At 50.6% G+C, this 17,397-nt stretch overlaps 1 protein-coding gene across 1 annotated transcript; it reads right to left on the minus strand.

Annotated features, from left to right (window-relative positions):
- Positions 1-347: 347 nt before the first annotated feature.
- Pygm (glycogen phosphorylase, muscle associated) lies at positions 348-17,394 on the minus strand. Its single transcript, XM_042675920.1, has 20 exons — positions 17,075-17,394; positions 15,683-15,784; positions 15,525-15,603; positions 15,334-15,437; positions 14,881-15,012; positions 11,606-11,717; positions 11,437-11,519; positions 10,164-10,307; positions 9,807-9,899; positions 9,496-9,642; positions 9,163-9,326; positions 8,455-8,569; positions 7,885-7,986; positions 7,422-7,569; positions 7,071-7,129; positions 6,839-6,980; positions 5,923-6,130; positions 1,091-1,225; positions 838-904; positions 348-723 (listed from the first exon to the last, which is right to left on the minus strand). The coding sequence occupies exons 1-20, from the start codon at positions 17,315-17,317 to the stop codon at positions 574-576; spliced, it is 2,529 nt and encodes an 842-aa protein (XP_042531854.1). The 5' UTR covers positions 17,318-17,394; the 3' UTR covers positions 348-573.
- Positions 17,395-17,397: the final 3 nt, after the last annotated feature.

A 17,397-nucleotide genomic window follows, 5' to 3' on the forward strand; every position in this document is an offset into this window, starting at 1 on the left:
AAGCATCTGTAGGCCGGCCCCCTCCTGCACCCCTCCCTAGATAGCGTGCATCCTCCCCAGTCCCGAGGCCTCAGCCCAAGTCCCCTCTTCCAGCCTGAGCGGGCCCCACCCAGGCCGATGCCCCGCCCCCAGCCAGCCAGGCTGGCCGCTGACCTAGTATGGACACAGCACTGGTAAGAGAGGCGTGGAGGGCGACTCTGGAAAAGGGACCAAGTCCCAGGCCACGCCCCAGGGCCGCCTCTCCCCTTCCCTGCAGAGGACGCACCTGCCAGGGTGTGGGGGACAAGGGGGTGATTTTGCTGCAGCTGTTGGGCTCGCCAAAGGCTAAAAATATTTCCCAAAAGAAAGAAGAGTAAAGAAGCTCCCAAGGAGAGTCAATTTATTGGAAGTGGGTACAGCTGGTCAGATAGGAAGGGGACAGTGTTCCTCGATCACACTGGACAAATGAGGGTTCCAGGAAAGGGCGTAGAGACCCAACTCCAGGCTCCCACCCTCTGGAAGAGGAGCTGGATGGAGTTGGCCCAAAGGATTGCAAACAGACACCAGGGCAGGTTTGGGGTTTGGCCTAGGAGTTCAGATCTTCTCATCAGGGGCTGGCAGGCGCTGGTAGGAAGGCTCCACGCCCCAGATCTCCCGGGCATACTGGGCAATGGTGCGGTCGCTAGAGAACTTGCCCGAGGTGGCTATGTTCCGGATGACCATCCTTGTCCATTCTCTTGGGTTCTATAAGCCAAAGGGGAGCTCTGGGTTCACTCCGCCAACAGGGTCCCCACCTTCTGCCTCAACCCAGGCCAGAGCCACTCAAGTCCTGCCAAGCCCAAGTTTGGGATCTCTCACCTTATACAAAGCACTGACTTTCTCCTGGCACTTAATGTATTCTTCATAATCTGCAAAGACTTTAAACCTGAAGTGGGAAAGAAAGACAGGAAGCTCTATGGGCAGCTGGGGCCCTGAGAATGTCGCTGCTTCCAAAAGAGCCTGACCACAAATGCCTAGCACCCCAGCACCCCTGTTGAGCCTCCCCACACCCTCCTGATGCTTGTCTAGGCCCAACAGCCATCTTGCACGGTTGCCTGGCCAGCCTGCTCACCGGTCATGGTGCATGAGCATGTTGACAATGTCCTTGAATAAGTCGGGCTGTTTGGGGGAGAAGAAGCCACTGCTCAGCTGCTCGATGATCTGCCGAAGCTCAGGAATGCGGTCATAGTATTCCTGGGCGTTGTACCTGCCAGGATAGAGCTGGGGTCAACAACCTGCTCCTCCTCTAGAGAAAATCCCAGCCCTAAGCCTCAGAGTCTAAGCCTGGAAATCCTTCTCTAATAGTCCTCTCTCTTTTCTACAGTCACTTTGTGGGTGAGGAAACTGGCCTAGAAGGGACAGAAAAGTGAATCTCAAAGCCAAGGCCCCCAAACAGGGCTCTTCCTACTACACATCACCAGTGGGTTTCCTCTGTGCATGTATTGGGCTGGGCTGTGGCTCAGTGGTGGAGCACTTGCCAAGCATCTGCAAAGCTCTAGGGTTCCATCCCCAGCACCGCCAGAAAAAGAAAAGAAAGAACTCCACACATGACTTTTCTCTCCCATCCCCAACGTAACACCCTCAGGTATGTCCCCACTTTCTGAGGCACTACGACTGTCCCCCCAGACTTCAGATTAAAACCCTTCCCAAAGGCCAGGGAGGTGTGGTGCATGTCTTTAATCCCTGAACTTGGGAGGCTAAGGCAGGAGGATTGAAAGTTTGCGGGCAGGCTGGGAAGGTGCTCAGTGGTAGTGCTTGCCCTGCATGCATGAGGCCCTAGGTTCAATTCCTCAGCACCACATAAGCAGAAAAAGCCTGAAGTGGTGCTGTGGCTCAAGTGGTAGAGTGCTAGTCTTGGGCTGAAAAGCTGAGGGACAGTGCCCAGGCCCAGAGTTCAAACCCCACGACTGACCAAAAAAAAAAAAGTTTGAGGGCAGCCAGAAGTGTGGCTCAAGTATGCCTTGAGTTCTTGCTTAGCAAGCCTGAAGCTTCATGTTCAGACCCCAGTATCAGTATCAAAAACAAAAAACCTCTGCACAAGGCCAGCCTGCCCCCCCCATCACCGAGTCACCACCCTTCCTCTATTGTCTTCTAATCAGAAACCAAGGCTTCCTCCAGCTCCCCCGCATTGGCCCGCTTCAGGTGACCAGACACTCTCCTTCAGGTATCAGCTCCTACACTGGTTCCCCATCTGATCCCTCAGCCCAGTCTCCCTTCAGCAGCCAGAATTGTGCTAATGCCTAGTGCTGAGTATGTGAGCCTGGATCAAAATATGTCAGGGTTCCTTTTTTTTTTTTTTCCTGTCCTGGGCTTTGAACTCTGGTCCTGGGTACTGTCACTAAGCTCTTTTTTCTTCTTTCTTTTTTTTATTTTTATTTATTTTTGTTGGTCGTGGGGCCTGAACTCTGGGCCTGGGGGCTGTCCCTCAGCTCTTCAGCTCAAGGCTAGCGCTCTACTGCTTGAGCCACAGCGCCACTTCTGGCTTTTTTCTTTTTGCTTATGTGGTGCTGAGGAATCGAACCCAGGGCCTTAGGCTTGCAAGGCAAGCGCTCTACTACTGAGCCAGCCCCATAAGCTCTTTTTTTCAAAGCTAGCATTTTACCACTTGAGCCACAGCACTACTTCTGGCTTTTTCTGTGATTAATTAGAGATAAGAGTCTCAAGGAAGCTGGGCACCAGTGGCTCACACCTGTAATCCTAGCTACTGAGGAGGCTGAGATCTGAGGATATGGTTCCAAGCCAGGAAAGTCCATGAGACTTTCCACAAGGAAACCGGAAGTGGCGTTATAGCTCAAGCGGTAGAGCACTCGCCTTGAGCTGAATTGCGCAGGAACAGCGCCCAAGACTAGAGTTCAAGTCCCACAACTAACAACAACAACAACAACAAAAAGAAGAATCTCATGGATTTTCCTGCCCAGGCTGACTTTGAAATGCAATCCTCAGATCTCAGCCTCTTGAGTAGCTACAGGCATGGGCCACTAGCTTCTGGCTTTTTTTTTGTACTGAAGATTGAACCCAAGGACTTTTACATGCTCATCAGGTGCTCTACCACTAAGCTACAGTCCCAGCCCTTTTATTTGTATTTTGGTTTTTGAGATAGAGATCTGGCTGAGTTTGATCCCAGCCTGGGCAAACTCATGATCCTCACAATTTTCAGGGTGCCCCTGCCTCCACCTCCTGAGCATTTGGGATTTCAGGACCACCACTATACAGCCCATGCCTGGCTCATAGGAGAAATTCCTTTCAGCATCAAATGCCAGCACTTTAAATCTGTTGGTAGAAGCAAAACCTGGTACTGACTTTTCTTCCTTTCTTTTCTTTCTTTTTAGCAATAAAACAGTTTGAATTCAAGGCCCCTGGTACTGACCTTCCAGAAAGCAACTTGGCAATCTGTGTCAGAGTCTTAAGCACTCCTTCTTTTTGATACCAAAATATCCTCCTTCTCGTCATTCTCTTAAGGAAATAATCAGATACTTGCACACAGATGTAAAAAGCTCTCACTGCAGCAATACTTAGACTAACAGCAGAGAAAAATCAATCTTAATGTCCAATCATATGGCACTGATTAAATAATATGGCATGTTGATAGGACAGAATACTATAAAAACACTTAAATTTTGTTAAAAGATGAATGATGTCAAGTAAGGTATTGGCATTCAAAATTATATATATTATTCCTAATCTCTTAAAACTGTAAATACAGCTGGGCCTTGGTGGCTCATGCTGGGCTCTGGTGGCTCATGTCTGTAATCCTAGCTACTTGGGAAGAAATATAGGTTCAAGGTTCAAGATCAGCTTTGGCAAGAAAGTCTGAGATTCTAACCATCAAAAAGCTGGAAATGAAGGTGTGGCTCAAGTGGTAGAGTACTATCCTTTAGTGAAAAAGCTGGTAGGTGTCTCATACCTGTAATCCTAGCTACTCAGGGAGCTGAGATCTGAGGATTGTGGTTTAAATCTAGCCTGCACAGTAAAACTCATGAGACATTTATCTCTAATTAACTACCAAAAAAACAAGTGGCATTGTGGGGTAGATGCTAATCTTGTGCACAAAACCTCAGAAACAGCACCAAGGCCCAGAGTTCAAGCCCAAGATAGTTACAAAAAAAAAGAAAAGGGGGGCTGGGAAGGTGGCTCAGTGGTAGAGCACTTGTCTTGCATGCTCGAGGCCCTGGGTTCGATTCCTCAGCACCACATAAGACAAAAGCCGGAAGTGGCGCTGTGGCTCAAGTGGTAGAGTGCTAGCCTTGAGCTGAAGAGCTGAGGGACAGCGCCCAGGCCCAGAGTTCAGGCCCCATGACCGGGCCCAAAAAAAAAAAAAGAAAAGGGGCTGGGAAAGTGGCTCACTGGTAGAGCGTTTGCCTTGCATGCATGAGGCCCTGGGTTCGATTCCTCAGCACCATATAAGCAAAAAGAAAAAAGCCGGAAGTGGCGCTGTGGCTCAAGTGGTAGAGCACTAGCCTTGAGCTGAAAAGCTGAGAGACAGCGCTCAGGCCCAGAGTTCAGGCCCCACGACCGGACCCAAAAAAAAAAAAAAAAAAAGAAAAGAAAAAAGGAAAAGCTGAGGGACAGCTCTCATATCCTACATTCAAGCCCCAGTACTGGCATACACACACAAAAAGTGAAATATGCTCCTATACATATAATACAACTGTACAAATATATACATATAAACAAGAATATACATAAAAAGAGAGCTGTGACTATAAATCTGGGTGTGAAGTTATACATGGTAGTTACTTGAGTCTGTTGTTTTCTATTTCTCAATGAGTATGTGTTACCTTTATTACTAAAAAAAAAATTTTAAATAAGTTTTAGAGCTGGGTACTGGTGGCTCACACCTGTAATCCTAATTACTCAGGAGGCTGAGATCTGAGGATTATGGTTTAAAGCCAGCCCTGGCAAGAAAGTCTGGGCTGGGAAGGTGGCTCAGTGGTAGAGTGCTTGCCTCGCATACATGAGGTCCTTGGTTCGATTCCTCAGCACCACATAAACAGAAAAAAAAAAGCCAGAAGTGGCGCTGTGACTCAAGTGGTAGAGCACTAGCCTTGAGCTGAAGAACTGAGGGACAGCGCCCAGGCCCAGAGTTCAGGCCCACAACAGGACCCAAAAAAAAATAAAAAAGAAAAAGAAAAAAGAAAGTCTGTGAGGTCTGTGAGATTCTTATTTGCAATCAATCATTAAAGAACCAGAAGTAGAGCTGTGGCTCAAGTAATAGAGCACCAGCCTTGAACAAACTAAGGGAAGCCCACACCCTGAATTCAAGCCCCACTACCATCACAAAAAATAATAATGGAATGGGCTGGGAAGGTGGCTCAGCGGTAGAGCACTTGCCTTGCATGCATGAGGCCCTGGGTTCAATTCCTCAGCACCACATAAGCAAAAAGAAAAAAAGCCGGAAGTGGCGCTGTGGCTCAAGTGGTAGAATGCTAGCCTTGAGCAAAAGAAGCTCAGGACAGTGCCCAGGCCCTGAATTCAAGCCTCAGGACCGCACAAGTAAATAAATATATTTTATGTATTATTTATATGTATGTGTGTTAAAATGTAGGAAAAATGTCTACTCTGAAGATTTATGTTTCAAGTCACAAGTAGAATTGCAAACACCATGTCCATTTTTTCCCTTGTGACAAGGCTATTCAGGAAGCTAATGATTTAACTTCGCTTCTAATTTCAGAACATTATCCCTTAGGATAGATATAATTTTCCCTTATTTTTCTTTGCTTCTGTCACTTCTTTCTTTTTCCATTTTATTACCTTTATTTGCTAACTCTCAAGTTTTCCAGAATCCTGACGGCCACTGCTAAGACCTTTGTTCAGGCATTCCAGGTAAGCCTCTCCCAGCCCAGGCCCCTCTAGCAGCTATACTTTGGTTCCTCCTGCCCAGGAACCCTGAACTTTGACCCATACCCTCTCTGGTCAAGCCTTTCTACGTCCTCCACGCGCATGCCAAAGATGAAGAAATTCTGTTCTCCTGCCTCTTCTGCCATTTCCACATTGGCCCCATCCATGGTGCCAATGGTCAGAGCCCCATTGAGCATGAACTTCATGTTGCCTGTGCCTGAGGCCTCAGTGCCTGCAGTGGAGATCTGCTCGGAGAGGTCGGCCGCTGGGATCACTGTAAGGCAGAGGTGGGGGTGGGGGGAAGGGTCAGCTTTGGGGTGGTCCTGCCATACTGGGTGAGGTTGGTTCTGCACATAGCCAAACTCAACCTCCCCTCTGCTGCCACCAATCTAGTCTTCCTCCCACCATCTCTTTTTCTTTTTTTTTTTTTCTTTTTGCCAGTCCTGGGGCTTAAACTCAAGGCCTAGGCACTGTCCCTGAGTTTCTTTTGCTCAAGGCTAGTACTCTGCCACTTGAACCACAGCTAATAGGAGGATCTCAGTCCAGGTAGGCCTGGATAGAAAGCAAAACCCTATCTCACAAACAGCAAAGCTGAGTGGCTCCTGCCTGCAATCCTAGTTACTAAGGATGATGAGATCTGAGGATTGTGGTTTGAAGCCAGCCTAGGTAGGAAAGTCTATGAGACTCTTATCTCCAATTATGTCAGAAGTGGAGCTGTGGCTCAAGTGGTAGAGCCCTATCTAGACTTGAGCAAAAGAAGCGCAGGTATCCCTGCCCAGGCTCTGAGCTAAAGTTCAGGACTAGTAAATTAAAAAAAATTTTTTAAAAAGAAAGCACAGAGCAAAAGGGCTAGAAATGTGGCTGAAGCAGCAGAGTGCCTGCCTGACAGGTGCAAAGTTCAAACCCCAGTACCTCAAAATAAATAAGTAAATAAAAGGAAAGCTAATGCCTCCCCTGGGATAGGGCCCATGGCAGTGCCCACCTTTCTCAGCCAGTGAGACTCGGTAGTTCTCCAGGAAGATCACACGGAGGCGGTCTCCCACCACCGGGTCGTGGTTCACCACATCCCCGATTGCAGTGATAAGCTTGATGATCATCTTTGCCATGTGGTACCCGGGTGCGGCCTGTGGAGCACAGTCTAGGGTCAGTGCTACTGCCCAGCCCTGGACCCACATGTCCAAGGCTCAGAGCCCAACCTGTATGCAGCTTCTCACCTTGCCTCCGATCATCACAGTCCGAGGCACAACAAACTTATTGGGCTCTCTCTTGATCCCTGTGGAGAAGAGAAGAGAAGCTTCAAGCCAACCAGCATTTGCCCTCCAGCAGTGGCTCCAAAAAGCACCCAAGACAGCCAGGCAGGGTCTGAGATGGGCTGCCCTGGCTTAGGCTGTCACTTGTTCTGTGCCTGTGACTTCCTCCTGAGATTCAGTTTGTCCATCTATGAAATGAGATACTACTTTCATGTCCTAAGAGTGGTCACTAGGCACAAAGAAATACCGATCAGGCAGTGTGGGGGGAGGTGGGTGGAAGTGAGGACTGAAACGAATGCAGTCCCAGCCACTCACGATTGTACAGGGTGATGACGTGAAGGCAATTGAGGAGCTGACGTTTGTATTCATGAATCCGCTTCACCTGGACATCGAAGAGGGAGTTGGGGTTGATTTGGACTTTGTATTCTCTCTCCAGGTATGCAGAGAACTTCAACTTGTTTTCCTGTAGGTAGGAGAGGCACAGGGCTCACCAATGAGCTTCGCTTCAGAAACTCTACCCAATCACTGATTTCCCTTCACTCAGGCCCAGGAAGGTAGGTAATAGGAAGCTCCATCGCTACCGTCCTCCACCTCTGTACCAGGGCAGACATTGTTAATGGATGTCAGCACTCGCCCAGTGAGATCAGATACCGCCTTCCACAACCCACTCCAGGAAGATTCTACCAGTGCCTGGGGCTGGCAAGAGAGATGTGCTCTTGCTACCATTCCTGACCCAGATATAGGGCCTTGGCATGGTATCCCAGGTTGCATTCCACACCTGCTTCACTTTGGCCACATCCCTGATGAAAGCTTCATCGTCCACATAGGAGAGCAGTTTCCGCAGCTGGTCCAGGTCTGAGATGTACTCCTCCCCAATGCGCTGTGGAAAGGCAGTGTTTAGTCATGCCTGCTCCCTCCCTGGGCACAGAGGGTTCCCTTTCCAGGTCAGCAGGGTGCCTCCACTTCAGGGACTGCGCTAGGGACAGGGCATGGTGCATCCGTGTCCGCCTCCCCTCCCTCGCATCTCTGAGCTCTGATGGCTGGTCCCACCTGACCCTCCCCACCAGTAGGCCTCCTGACTTCTACCCTCTTCCTCTTCCCCACTAACCTGATTTAGGGATGACACCTTCCCTTTAAGACTCTGATCTCCAACAGGAGGTTGGCCTCTGTAGGTAAAGCCTCTATTATCCTGTGAGGCACACTTATACACCCATATCCTCTCTTCCAGGGGGATGTCAGGATTGGAGAACACAACTGTATTGCAATCCTCAGCTGGGAGTACCTATACAGTGAGCTACCCACCCAACTGTATGCAGCAGATCCCTGCAGTGATACAGTGGCCTCTCACCTCAGCAATGACCTCTGCCAGGCCAGGGTTGCACAGAACCAGCCAGCGCCGAGGGGTGATGCCATTGGTCTTATTCTGGAACTTATGAGGCTCCAGTTCATAGAAGTCCTTGAAGCTGCAGCATGGGATTGAGCGAGGGTCACCACTCACCCCTGTAGGAACCTCCTCCCGGGGGCCCTACTCTAGTTTCCTTCCTTTCCAGGGGGCCTGGGAGATGGGATGCAGAAATGGGAGAAGTAGAGACTGTTGTGTAAAAAAGCGGTTAACTGGGAGCCGGGTGCTGATGGCTTACACCTGTAATCCTAGCTACTCAAGAGGCTGAGATTTGAGAATCATGTTTCAAAGCCAGCCCCCCCATAGGAAAGTCTGCAAGACTCCTATCTCCAATTAATTACTAAAATGCGAAAATGGAGCTGTGACTCAAGTGGTAGCCTTGAGCAAAAAGTCTCATGGACAATAGCAGGACCCTGTGTTCAAGCCCCAGACCCTGCACAAAAAAAAAAGGGGGGGGGAGAGGTTAACTGGAGTGTAACAGTACATATAACTATACCGGATGGAAAGGACTATAGTGCTCTCAAAACAGGTTATGTGTGGGAGGGGCCAGTGGGAGGAGACCATAAAGGGTCCAGGTGATGAAGAAGCAGGACGTGTGAGGCTGAGAAGCTGTAGGCAGAGCCTGGAGAAGCAGGGCCTGGAAGGAGGGCTCACATGGTCTTCTTGAGGATCTCCGAGTGGATACGAGCTACACCATTGACTGCATGCGAGCCCGCAATGCACAGGTGTGCCATGTTGATGCGTTTCACTGCACCCTCCTCCACGAGTGACATGCGCCGGAGCCGGTCCACATCCCCTGGGAATGCAGCTGCCACTCTCTGCGCCCAGAGAAACAGAATAGGATCAGGACCCCCAAAAGCACAGATCAACTTCATACCCCTCAGTCTTCCCCACACCTTAAGGCTCAAGCTCCTAAGGGACACCCCTTCCATGCACCTACTCTGGGGCCCATTGCACACCTGCCCACCACAGGCCCTCAAGACTCACATTAAGGAATCGCTGGTTGATCTCGTAGATGATCTGCAGGTGCCGGGGCAGCAGCGTCTCCATGAGGTGCACAGGCCAGCGCTCCAGGGCCTCGGGCAGCACCGTGTGGTTGGTATAGGCACAGGTCTTCACTGTCACGTCCCAGGCCTGGCTCAGAGGGCGGGGAGTCAGGGTAGAAGGCCTGAAACCTAAGACTCTACAAGCCCTGTGTTCTGCCCCTGCAGAGCTGGGTTTGAGGACTCCCAGCCTCATTCCCTTCCCATCCCAAGACAGAGCAGTTCAAACAAAGGTAGAGGAATCCCAAAGCCCACCTTGTCCCAGTCCAGCCGTTCCAGGTCCACCAGAATTCTCATCAGCTCAGGGATGGCCAAGGAGGGGTGGGTGTCATTAAGCTGGATGGCCACCTGTAGGCAAGGGGGCTGGGAGTCAGCCTGGGCCCAAAGCAAACATTATGGTTTCCCTTCAGAGCTCCTGGGGGAGGGGGGGGGAGGGGCCCTCAGGGGCAGAGGGTAGTGGATGGAGGAGGAAGGCTCAAGTGCTATGTGCATATTGGTTAAAAACCTTGAGCATGTCACCTCCATACTGCCGGTTTCCACATCCTTGTCTATAAAGTGGGGCAGGCGAGTCCGGAGGGCCAATGGGACACTCCAGTCCCTCTGGCACCGTACCTTATCCGGGAAGGCATCGAAGTTTGTGCGCACAGGATCCCGGCAACCGAACTTGGAAGATTTGAAGCGCCGGATGATGTCCTGGAGGGTGGCAGCCACTACGAAGTACTCCTGCTTCAGCCGCAGCTCCTTCCCCTCAAAGAACTAGTTGAGAGAGCAAGGCAGCATGGAGTAAAGGCAGCGTGGAGTAAGGACAGCAGGGGTGGGATCTAATGTTGCTGTGGGTGTGGCCAGAATAGATCTCACTTACTAGGACTCAGAACACTAAACTTTCCCTGCTTCCAAGACCCAGGGTTTTTGTCCCCATTAATTAGTAATCATGGGAGATGGTGTCAGAAACAGGGACATTATGGAGGTGCCAGAAAAGTCCCTTCTAAATACTCCATTCTAGCTGGGCGCTGGTGACTTTACCTGTCATCCTAGCTACACAGGAGGCTGAGATCTGAGGATTGTAGTTCAAACCCAGCCTGGGCAGGAAAGTCCATGAGACTATCTCCAATTAACCATCAGAAAACCGGAAGTGGCACTGTGGCTTAAAGTAGTAGAGCACTAGCTTTGAGCTGAAGGGCTCAGGAACAGCGCCCAGGTCCAGAGTTCAAGTCCCATGACAGACAGACAAAAAAACAAAAACAAAAAACAAAACACCTCCATTCTTGGGCTGGAGTGTAGCCTAGTAGCAAAGCACTTGCCTGGCAAGTGCTGGGTTCAATCCCCAGTACCAAAAAAGAAAAGACAGAAAAGAAATACTCCATTCTGCTGGACACTGGTAGCTCATGTCTATAATCCTAGCTACTCAGGAAGCAGAGATCTGATGATCCAGTTTCAAAGCCAGCCTGGGCAGACAAATCCAAAAGACTTATCTTCAGTTAACTAGCCAAAAAAAAAAAAAAATCCAAGGCTAGGAATGTGGCTTAGTGGTAGTATGCTGGCTTAGCATTCATGAGATCCTGGGTTCGAGGGTTCGATTTCATTATACCATATAAGCAAAAAATAAACCAACTAAAAAACAAAAAATATCCAGAAGTAGAAGTGTGGTTCAAATGGTAGAGCACCAGCCTTGAGAGAAAAAGCTAAGCAATATCTCATCCTAATCTTCTTTCCTCAGGACTCAGGCCTCTCCTACTCAAAGGACACTGGGAAGGTGGGAGAGAAAACAGGGTCCACAGGTCCAGGCCATAGAAGTGAGTAGGGGAGCAGCAAATGTCCCCCCCTCAGTCCCCTGACCATCTCCCAAAGACTCAGGCTTCCACGCCCAGCCCAAAGGGCAACGCACATTATCGTTGGGGTACAAGACACGAGAGATGTTCTCAGCCAGATTCCGGTCCAGCACAGCCTGGATATAGCCACCGACATTAACTGTGGGACAAAATGAAGACAGCATCAGAATGGGCACAGGCCAGGTAGGAGGTAAGTGGGGCTGCTCTCCACCAATGGAAACTCACAGTCCTTGAGGTTGAAGTCGTTGGGAGCCTTGGCTGACCAGAGGCGCATGGTGTTGACAACATTATTGCGGTATCCAGGCACAGGAGTGTCATAGGGCATGGCCAATACCACCTGTGGGAGACACCCTGTGTGATGAGCTGGACAAGCTGCCAGGAGACCAGCCCTGGGCAACTGCCTGTGTCTGACTCCTAGGATCTCCCTCACCTGCAGGGCTGGAAGTCCAGGCATTGTCAATGCCTGCTACCAGCTCCCAAGCCTGGGTTTCAGTCCTAACACTAGTGTTTACTAGCTGGTACACAGGAGAAAACTGCACAACTGGACCTCATGTATAAAAAGGGAACATTCCCAATATTGATTCCCAATACATCAACTCCCGTCTTGTTAGAATGTTCTGAGCTGGTGCTGGGGGCTCACATCTGTAATCCTAGCTACTCAAGAGGCTGAGATCTGAGGATCGCTGTTCAAAGCCAGCTCAGGCAAGAAAGTCTGTGAGACTCAATAAACTACCAGAAAACCAGAAGTGGTGCTGTGGCTCAAGTGGTAGAGCACTTGCCTTGAGCTGAAGAGCTGAGGGACAGCGCGCAGGCCCAGAGTTCAAGCTCCATGACCAACAACAACAACAAAAAGAATGTTCTGAGGATTAGGGGAAGAGGAAGTGTGACAAGAGTTGCAAGTACATGCCTATAATCAGGAGCCTGAAATCTGAGGGTCCCAGTTCAAAGCCATCCCAGGTAGAAAAGTTCATGAGACTTTTTTTGGTGGTGCTGGGGCTTGAATGTTGTCCCTCAGCTCTTTAGCTCAAGGCTAGCACTCTACTACTACTTGAGCCACAGTGCCTCTTCTGTTTTTCTGATGGTTAATTGGAGATAAGAGTCTTATGGACTTTCCTGCCCTGGCTGACTTTGAATTGCGATCCTCAGATCTCAGCCTCCTGAGTAGCTAGAATTACAGGCGTGAGCCAAAAGTACCTGGCTCTTATCTCCAATTAATCACCAAAAAGATGGAAGTAGAGGTATGGCCCAAGTGATAGACTTAAGGGATAGTGTCAAGGCCCTGAAATCAAGTGCAAGAATTGGCATGTGTACATGCTTCACACACACACACACACACACACACACACACACACACGAGTTGGCTAGCCTGGCCTGGGCAAAAATGAGAAGTCACTTTGGACTCCAGTGTGGCTGGGAGAGCTTGAGGCCAGCACAGGCACACCAGATAAACCACAGATTTATGTCTGGTTGAACATAGAGCTAATTCACAGTGACTAACGTTTTTCACCTCTCACAATAAGCAAACAGTAATAACAAACAGCTGCATTGTTCAAAATGAAATATACTCATTACCTGACTTATGTAACCATAAACCCTCCGTATATCACCTTTATAATAACAATAAAAAATGCTAAAGTTTTTTGTTGTTGTTGTTGGTTGTGGGGCTTGAACTCTGGGTTTGGGCACTGTCCCTCAGCTCTTCATCTCAAGGCTAGAGCTCTACTACGTGAGCCACAGTGCCACTTCTGGTTTTCTAGTGGTTTATTGGAGATAAGAGTCTCACAGAGTTTCCTGCACCGGCTGACTTTTTTTTTTTTTTTTTTTTTCGGTCGTGGGGCTTGAACTCAGCCTGGGCGCTGTCCCTCAGCTCTTCAGCTCAAGGCGAGCACTTTACCACTTGAGCTACAGCGCCACTTCCGGTTTTCTGGTGGTTTATTGGAGATAGGAGTCTCACGGTCTCTCCTGCCCGGGCTGGCTTTGAACCACGATCCTCAGATCTCAGCCTCCTGAGTAGCTAGGATTACAGGCGTGAGCCACCAGCGCCCGGCTGCACCAGCTGACTTTGAACCGTGATCTTCAGATCTCAGCCTCCGGAGTAGCTAGGATTATAGGTATGAGCCACTGGTGCCCAGCTAATGCTAAAGTTTTGTTTTTTGTTTTTTGGTCGGTTGTGGGGCTTGAACTCTGGGCCTGGGCACTGTCCCTCAGCTCTTCAGCTCAAGGCTAGCACTCTACCACTTGAGCTACAGCACCACTTCTGGCTTTCTGGTAGTTTACTGGAGATAAGAGTTTCACAGACTTTCTTGCCCAGGCTGGCTTTGAACTGAGATCCTCAGATCTCAGCCTCCTGAGTAGCTAGGATTACAGACGTGAGCCACCAGTGCCTGGCATGCTAAAGTTTTTTAATTGAAAAATATATGGCTGCTCAGAACTCGGTGTTGCCAGTGTGCCAAGCGCACCTGCACTTTTCCAAAGGACCCTAAAAGGGGCATCACCATCCTTCTCTAACCCTAAGAGGCCCTGACTGGAGCATGGAGGAAGCTGCAGCTCAGAGGTGGAAGGGACTTGATCCAATATCACACGGCCAGGTTGCACAGCCAGACTGAGCCAAGTTCCTGGCCTACTAGCCAGAGGTGCTTGTGCCAGGCCAGCCGCCCCTTCTGGAGTAACAGTGCAATGAATACCCAATGCTGAAAGCCTAAACGTTTGAGAATCCACTGAATGATGATTAGGATGGATGCCTGGACCGGCTTTAGGCTCCCTGGAACTTGGTGTGTGACCTTGGACAATTCAATTTCACTCTAGAAGCCTTAATGTTCTCCTGTGTTCCCATTTCTGGGTTGTTGCCTTTGTTTTCATCAGATCTCCAGGTCAAATGCACAGGCAGGCATGGAGTCACTGTGACAGTCCCCTGACATGTCTTGTGCTAGCTATGGTAAGGAGTGGGCTGGGGGTGGGGCCCTGGTGGAGAAAGGATAGCACTTTCCTCCTCTTGAGCTTTATTATTTAGTCTAAACCCATTGTGTCCCTGACTCCAAGGCTCTCCTGGTTCTGGCTGTGTGGTTTTGAGTAAGTCACTTAGCCTCTCTGGGCCTGTTTTCTAACCCACAGTCTAATAGACTGTATGTTTTTTCCTTGTATCCTGTTCCCTCTACTAGCTTCCTCCCTTTCCCCTGTCCTGTCACGGATCTTCCCCCAGCATCCCCCCCCCCCACCGACTCAGATCCCCCAGCATCCCCCCTCCCCCCCCACTCAGATCCCCAGCATCCCCCTCCCCCCCCCCACCGACTCAGATCCCCCAGCATCCCCCTCCCCCCCCACTCAGATCCCCCAGCATCCCCCCTCCCCCCCCACCGACTCAGATCCCCCAGCATCCCCCCCCCACCGACTCAGATCCCCCAGCATCCCCCCCCACCGACTCAGATCCCCCAGCATCCCCTCCCCCCCCACCGACTCAGATCCCCCAGCATCCCCCTCCCGACTCCCTGCTTCATCCTGACCTGTGTGTCTATCCACTTGGCTCCCTGGCTGGTGTGCTCCACTCGGCCATAGAAGTGCACTGGCAGTGTGAACTCAGGCCGGGCCTTCTCCCAGGGGTTGCCATAGCGAAGCCAGTCATCAGCTTCCTCCATCTAAATTAAAGGCAAGACAGGGGAGAGTAGTCAGTGTCCAACCCAGGAGCCCCATCAGCTGGTAGGGCACGGCAGAGCAGGAATGGTGGTCAGGAGTATCCTATATAGGGATTCTTGGTCTGGGAGACTATCCAGTGGGGTTCACAGATGTGGTCGACCTATTTCAGGGGCTACCAACTGGCTTTGGAGCCAGCAGAGAAAGAAGAGCAAGGATGTTTTCCCAAGTCTGTGGCAGGTTCTGAACCTATCCAGAAATAGATGACACAGGAGAACTTCTGCATCACAACCAAGGTCCAACGAGATCAGGGCCCAGGCTCTCACCTGCCAGCCCCCACAGATCTTCTGATTAAAAATCCCAAATTCATAGCGGATCCCATAACCATAGGCAGCCAGACCCAGTGTCGCCATGGAGTCCAGAAAGCATGCTGCAGAAACACAGGGGCGGGGGATCAGGACCCAGCACTGAAGCAGCCCTCTGCCCGCACCCCTCCCCACACAGATCACCTATTCACCTGCCAGCCGACCCAGGCCCCCATTGCCCAGCCCTGCATCCTCTTCAATTTCTTCCAGCTCCTCCATGTCCAGGCCCAACTAGGAGGAGGGATGGCAGTAGTCAAGGCCAAGTATCAGCAATGAGACCCCCGCCCCAGGCCTCAGTGCTCCCCACAACCTGGTAGGTGGCTTCATCACAGGCATTCTCTAAGGCCAGGTTCACCATGGTATTCTGTAGTGTCCGTCCCATGTAGAACTCCAAAGACAGGTAGTAGATCCTCTATCCAGAGACATGGACAGGGAAGGGGGGGGGGGGTAGTCAGGTTATCCACCAACATTCACCAACTGAAATTCACCGAGATCCCCCTCTCCTGCTCCGCTCCCAGGTTCCAGAATATCCCATTATTACTTGTGTGTGTGCACACACGTGCCAGTACTTGGGCTTGAAGTCAGGGCCTGAATACTGTCCTTGAGCTTTTGTGCTCAAGGCTAGTGCTCTACCTTCCTTGAGCCACAGCTCCACTTACAGACTTTTTGGTAATCACTGACTTTCCTGCCTGGGCTGACTTTAAACTTCCTTTTCTTTTTTTCTTTTTTTGGTCATGGGGCTTGAACTCTGGGCCTGGGGGTAGGTGTGGGCTGACTTTGAACTGTGATCCTCAGTTCTTAGCCTCCTAAGTAGCTAGGATTACAGGTGTGAGTCACTGGCACCAGCCAGCATATCCTACTTCTGTGTCCAAAATTTTTCTCTCCAGTCAGAACAACCATCTGAAACATAGAAGTCTAACAAGTAAGGCCTCGGTTCTAAGTCAAATCATTCCTCTGTGGCCTCAGTCTTCTCATCTGAAGAATGGGACAGGACAGGCATGCCTTAGGGATCAAGGTGCTTAGGAGAGGTGAAAGAACCCCTTTCCACACACATGAGCCCATCAGAGTCAAAACAAAGAAATACTTCCAAATGTTTTCTAAAAGGGCTAGGCCAAGGCCTCGAGGAAAAAAGTCCTTTGCTCAAGGTCACACAGTGACTCAGGGCTAGGAATGGTCTGGGCAGAACCCCTTCATCTTCCAACTTCTGACCCCAAAGAGGATAGACAACAGCCATGAGCATGCCAAGAGCTTGGACCCCTCCTGTCCCCGGGACCCCTCCCCCACCATGGGCATGTGGTATTAGGTTGCTGACATTTACCAATGACCCCTTCAGACACTTGATCCTGACCGCCCCAGCTGCTCCAGCCTCGCCCTGCCTGTGGCTCAGGCACACTGCACCGTGTACACATTAATGGCATGTCATTCTACCCCAGGTCTAAACCAGGCCACAGGACAGTTTTTTCCTCACAGCAGCCCCTCCAACCTTCTCAGAGTAGATGGGGCCAGGCCTTTGCAAGCAGCCCACCTGCTCTGAGACTCCCCCCGGCCTTCTCCTACCCCCAGCACCTACTCCATCTGGTACTCCTAGATCCTCCAAACCCAGTTCCCCGGAGCCATCCTTTTGCTGCAGAAAGCACAGGCCTTAGAAAGCGACAGCCACTTGGTGACGGCCCATTTCCCACGCGGGGAGCCCCCGTAGCACCTTGGGGTCCTTCTCATAGTAGTGCTGCTGTGTGCGGATCCAGCGTCCCACGAGGTGGTCTCGGACAGTGTGGGCCAGCGCAAAGTAGTAGTCTCTCGGCGTGGCCACATTGCGGTCCTTGACTAGCGTGAAATGCAGGTGCCGATTGAAGTTCTTTTTCAGCTCAGTCACATTCTCCACACCAGCCAGGCCACGCACACTGATTTGCTTTCTCTTATCCTGGTCTGACAGGGGCCGAGACATGGCTGCAGCAGGGTGGGCTGGCCTGACAGACTAGTACACAGACCAAGAGCTTCCGTGCCTCCAGCCAGGGAGTGGAGTGA

This window comes from Dipodomys spectabilis, unplaced genomic scaffold (genome assembly GCF_019054845.1).
Source record: "Dipodomys spectabilis isolate Male_0828 unplaced genomic scaffold, ASM1905484v1 ptg000030l, whole genome shotgun sequence".
NCBI lineage: Eukaryota > Metazoa > Chordata > Mammalia > Rodentia > Heteromyidae > Dipodomys > Dipodomys spectabilis.

Coding starts and splice junctions, on each gene's coding strand:
- Pygm (XM_042675920.1), bottom strand. CDS start 17,317: ATGTCTCGGCCCCTGTCAGACCAGGATAAGAGAAAGCAAATCAGTGTG. Junction 11,718..14,880: donor CCAAGTGGATAGACACACAG/GTCAGGATGAAG, acceptor TGTCTCCCACAG/GTGGTATTGGCCATGCCCTA. Junction 9,327..9,495: donor TCAACCAGCGATTCCTTAAT/GTGAGTCTTGAG, acceptor CTCTGGGCGCAG/AGAGTGGCAGCTGCATTCCC.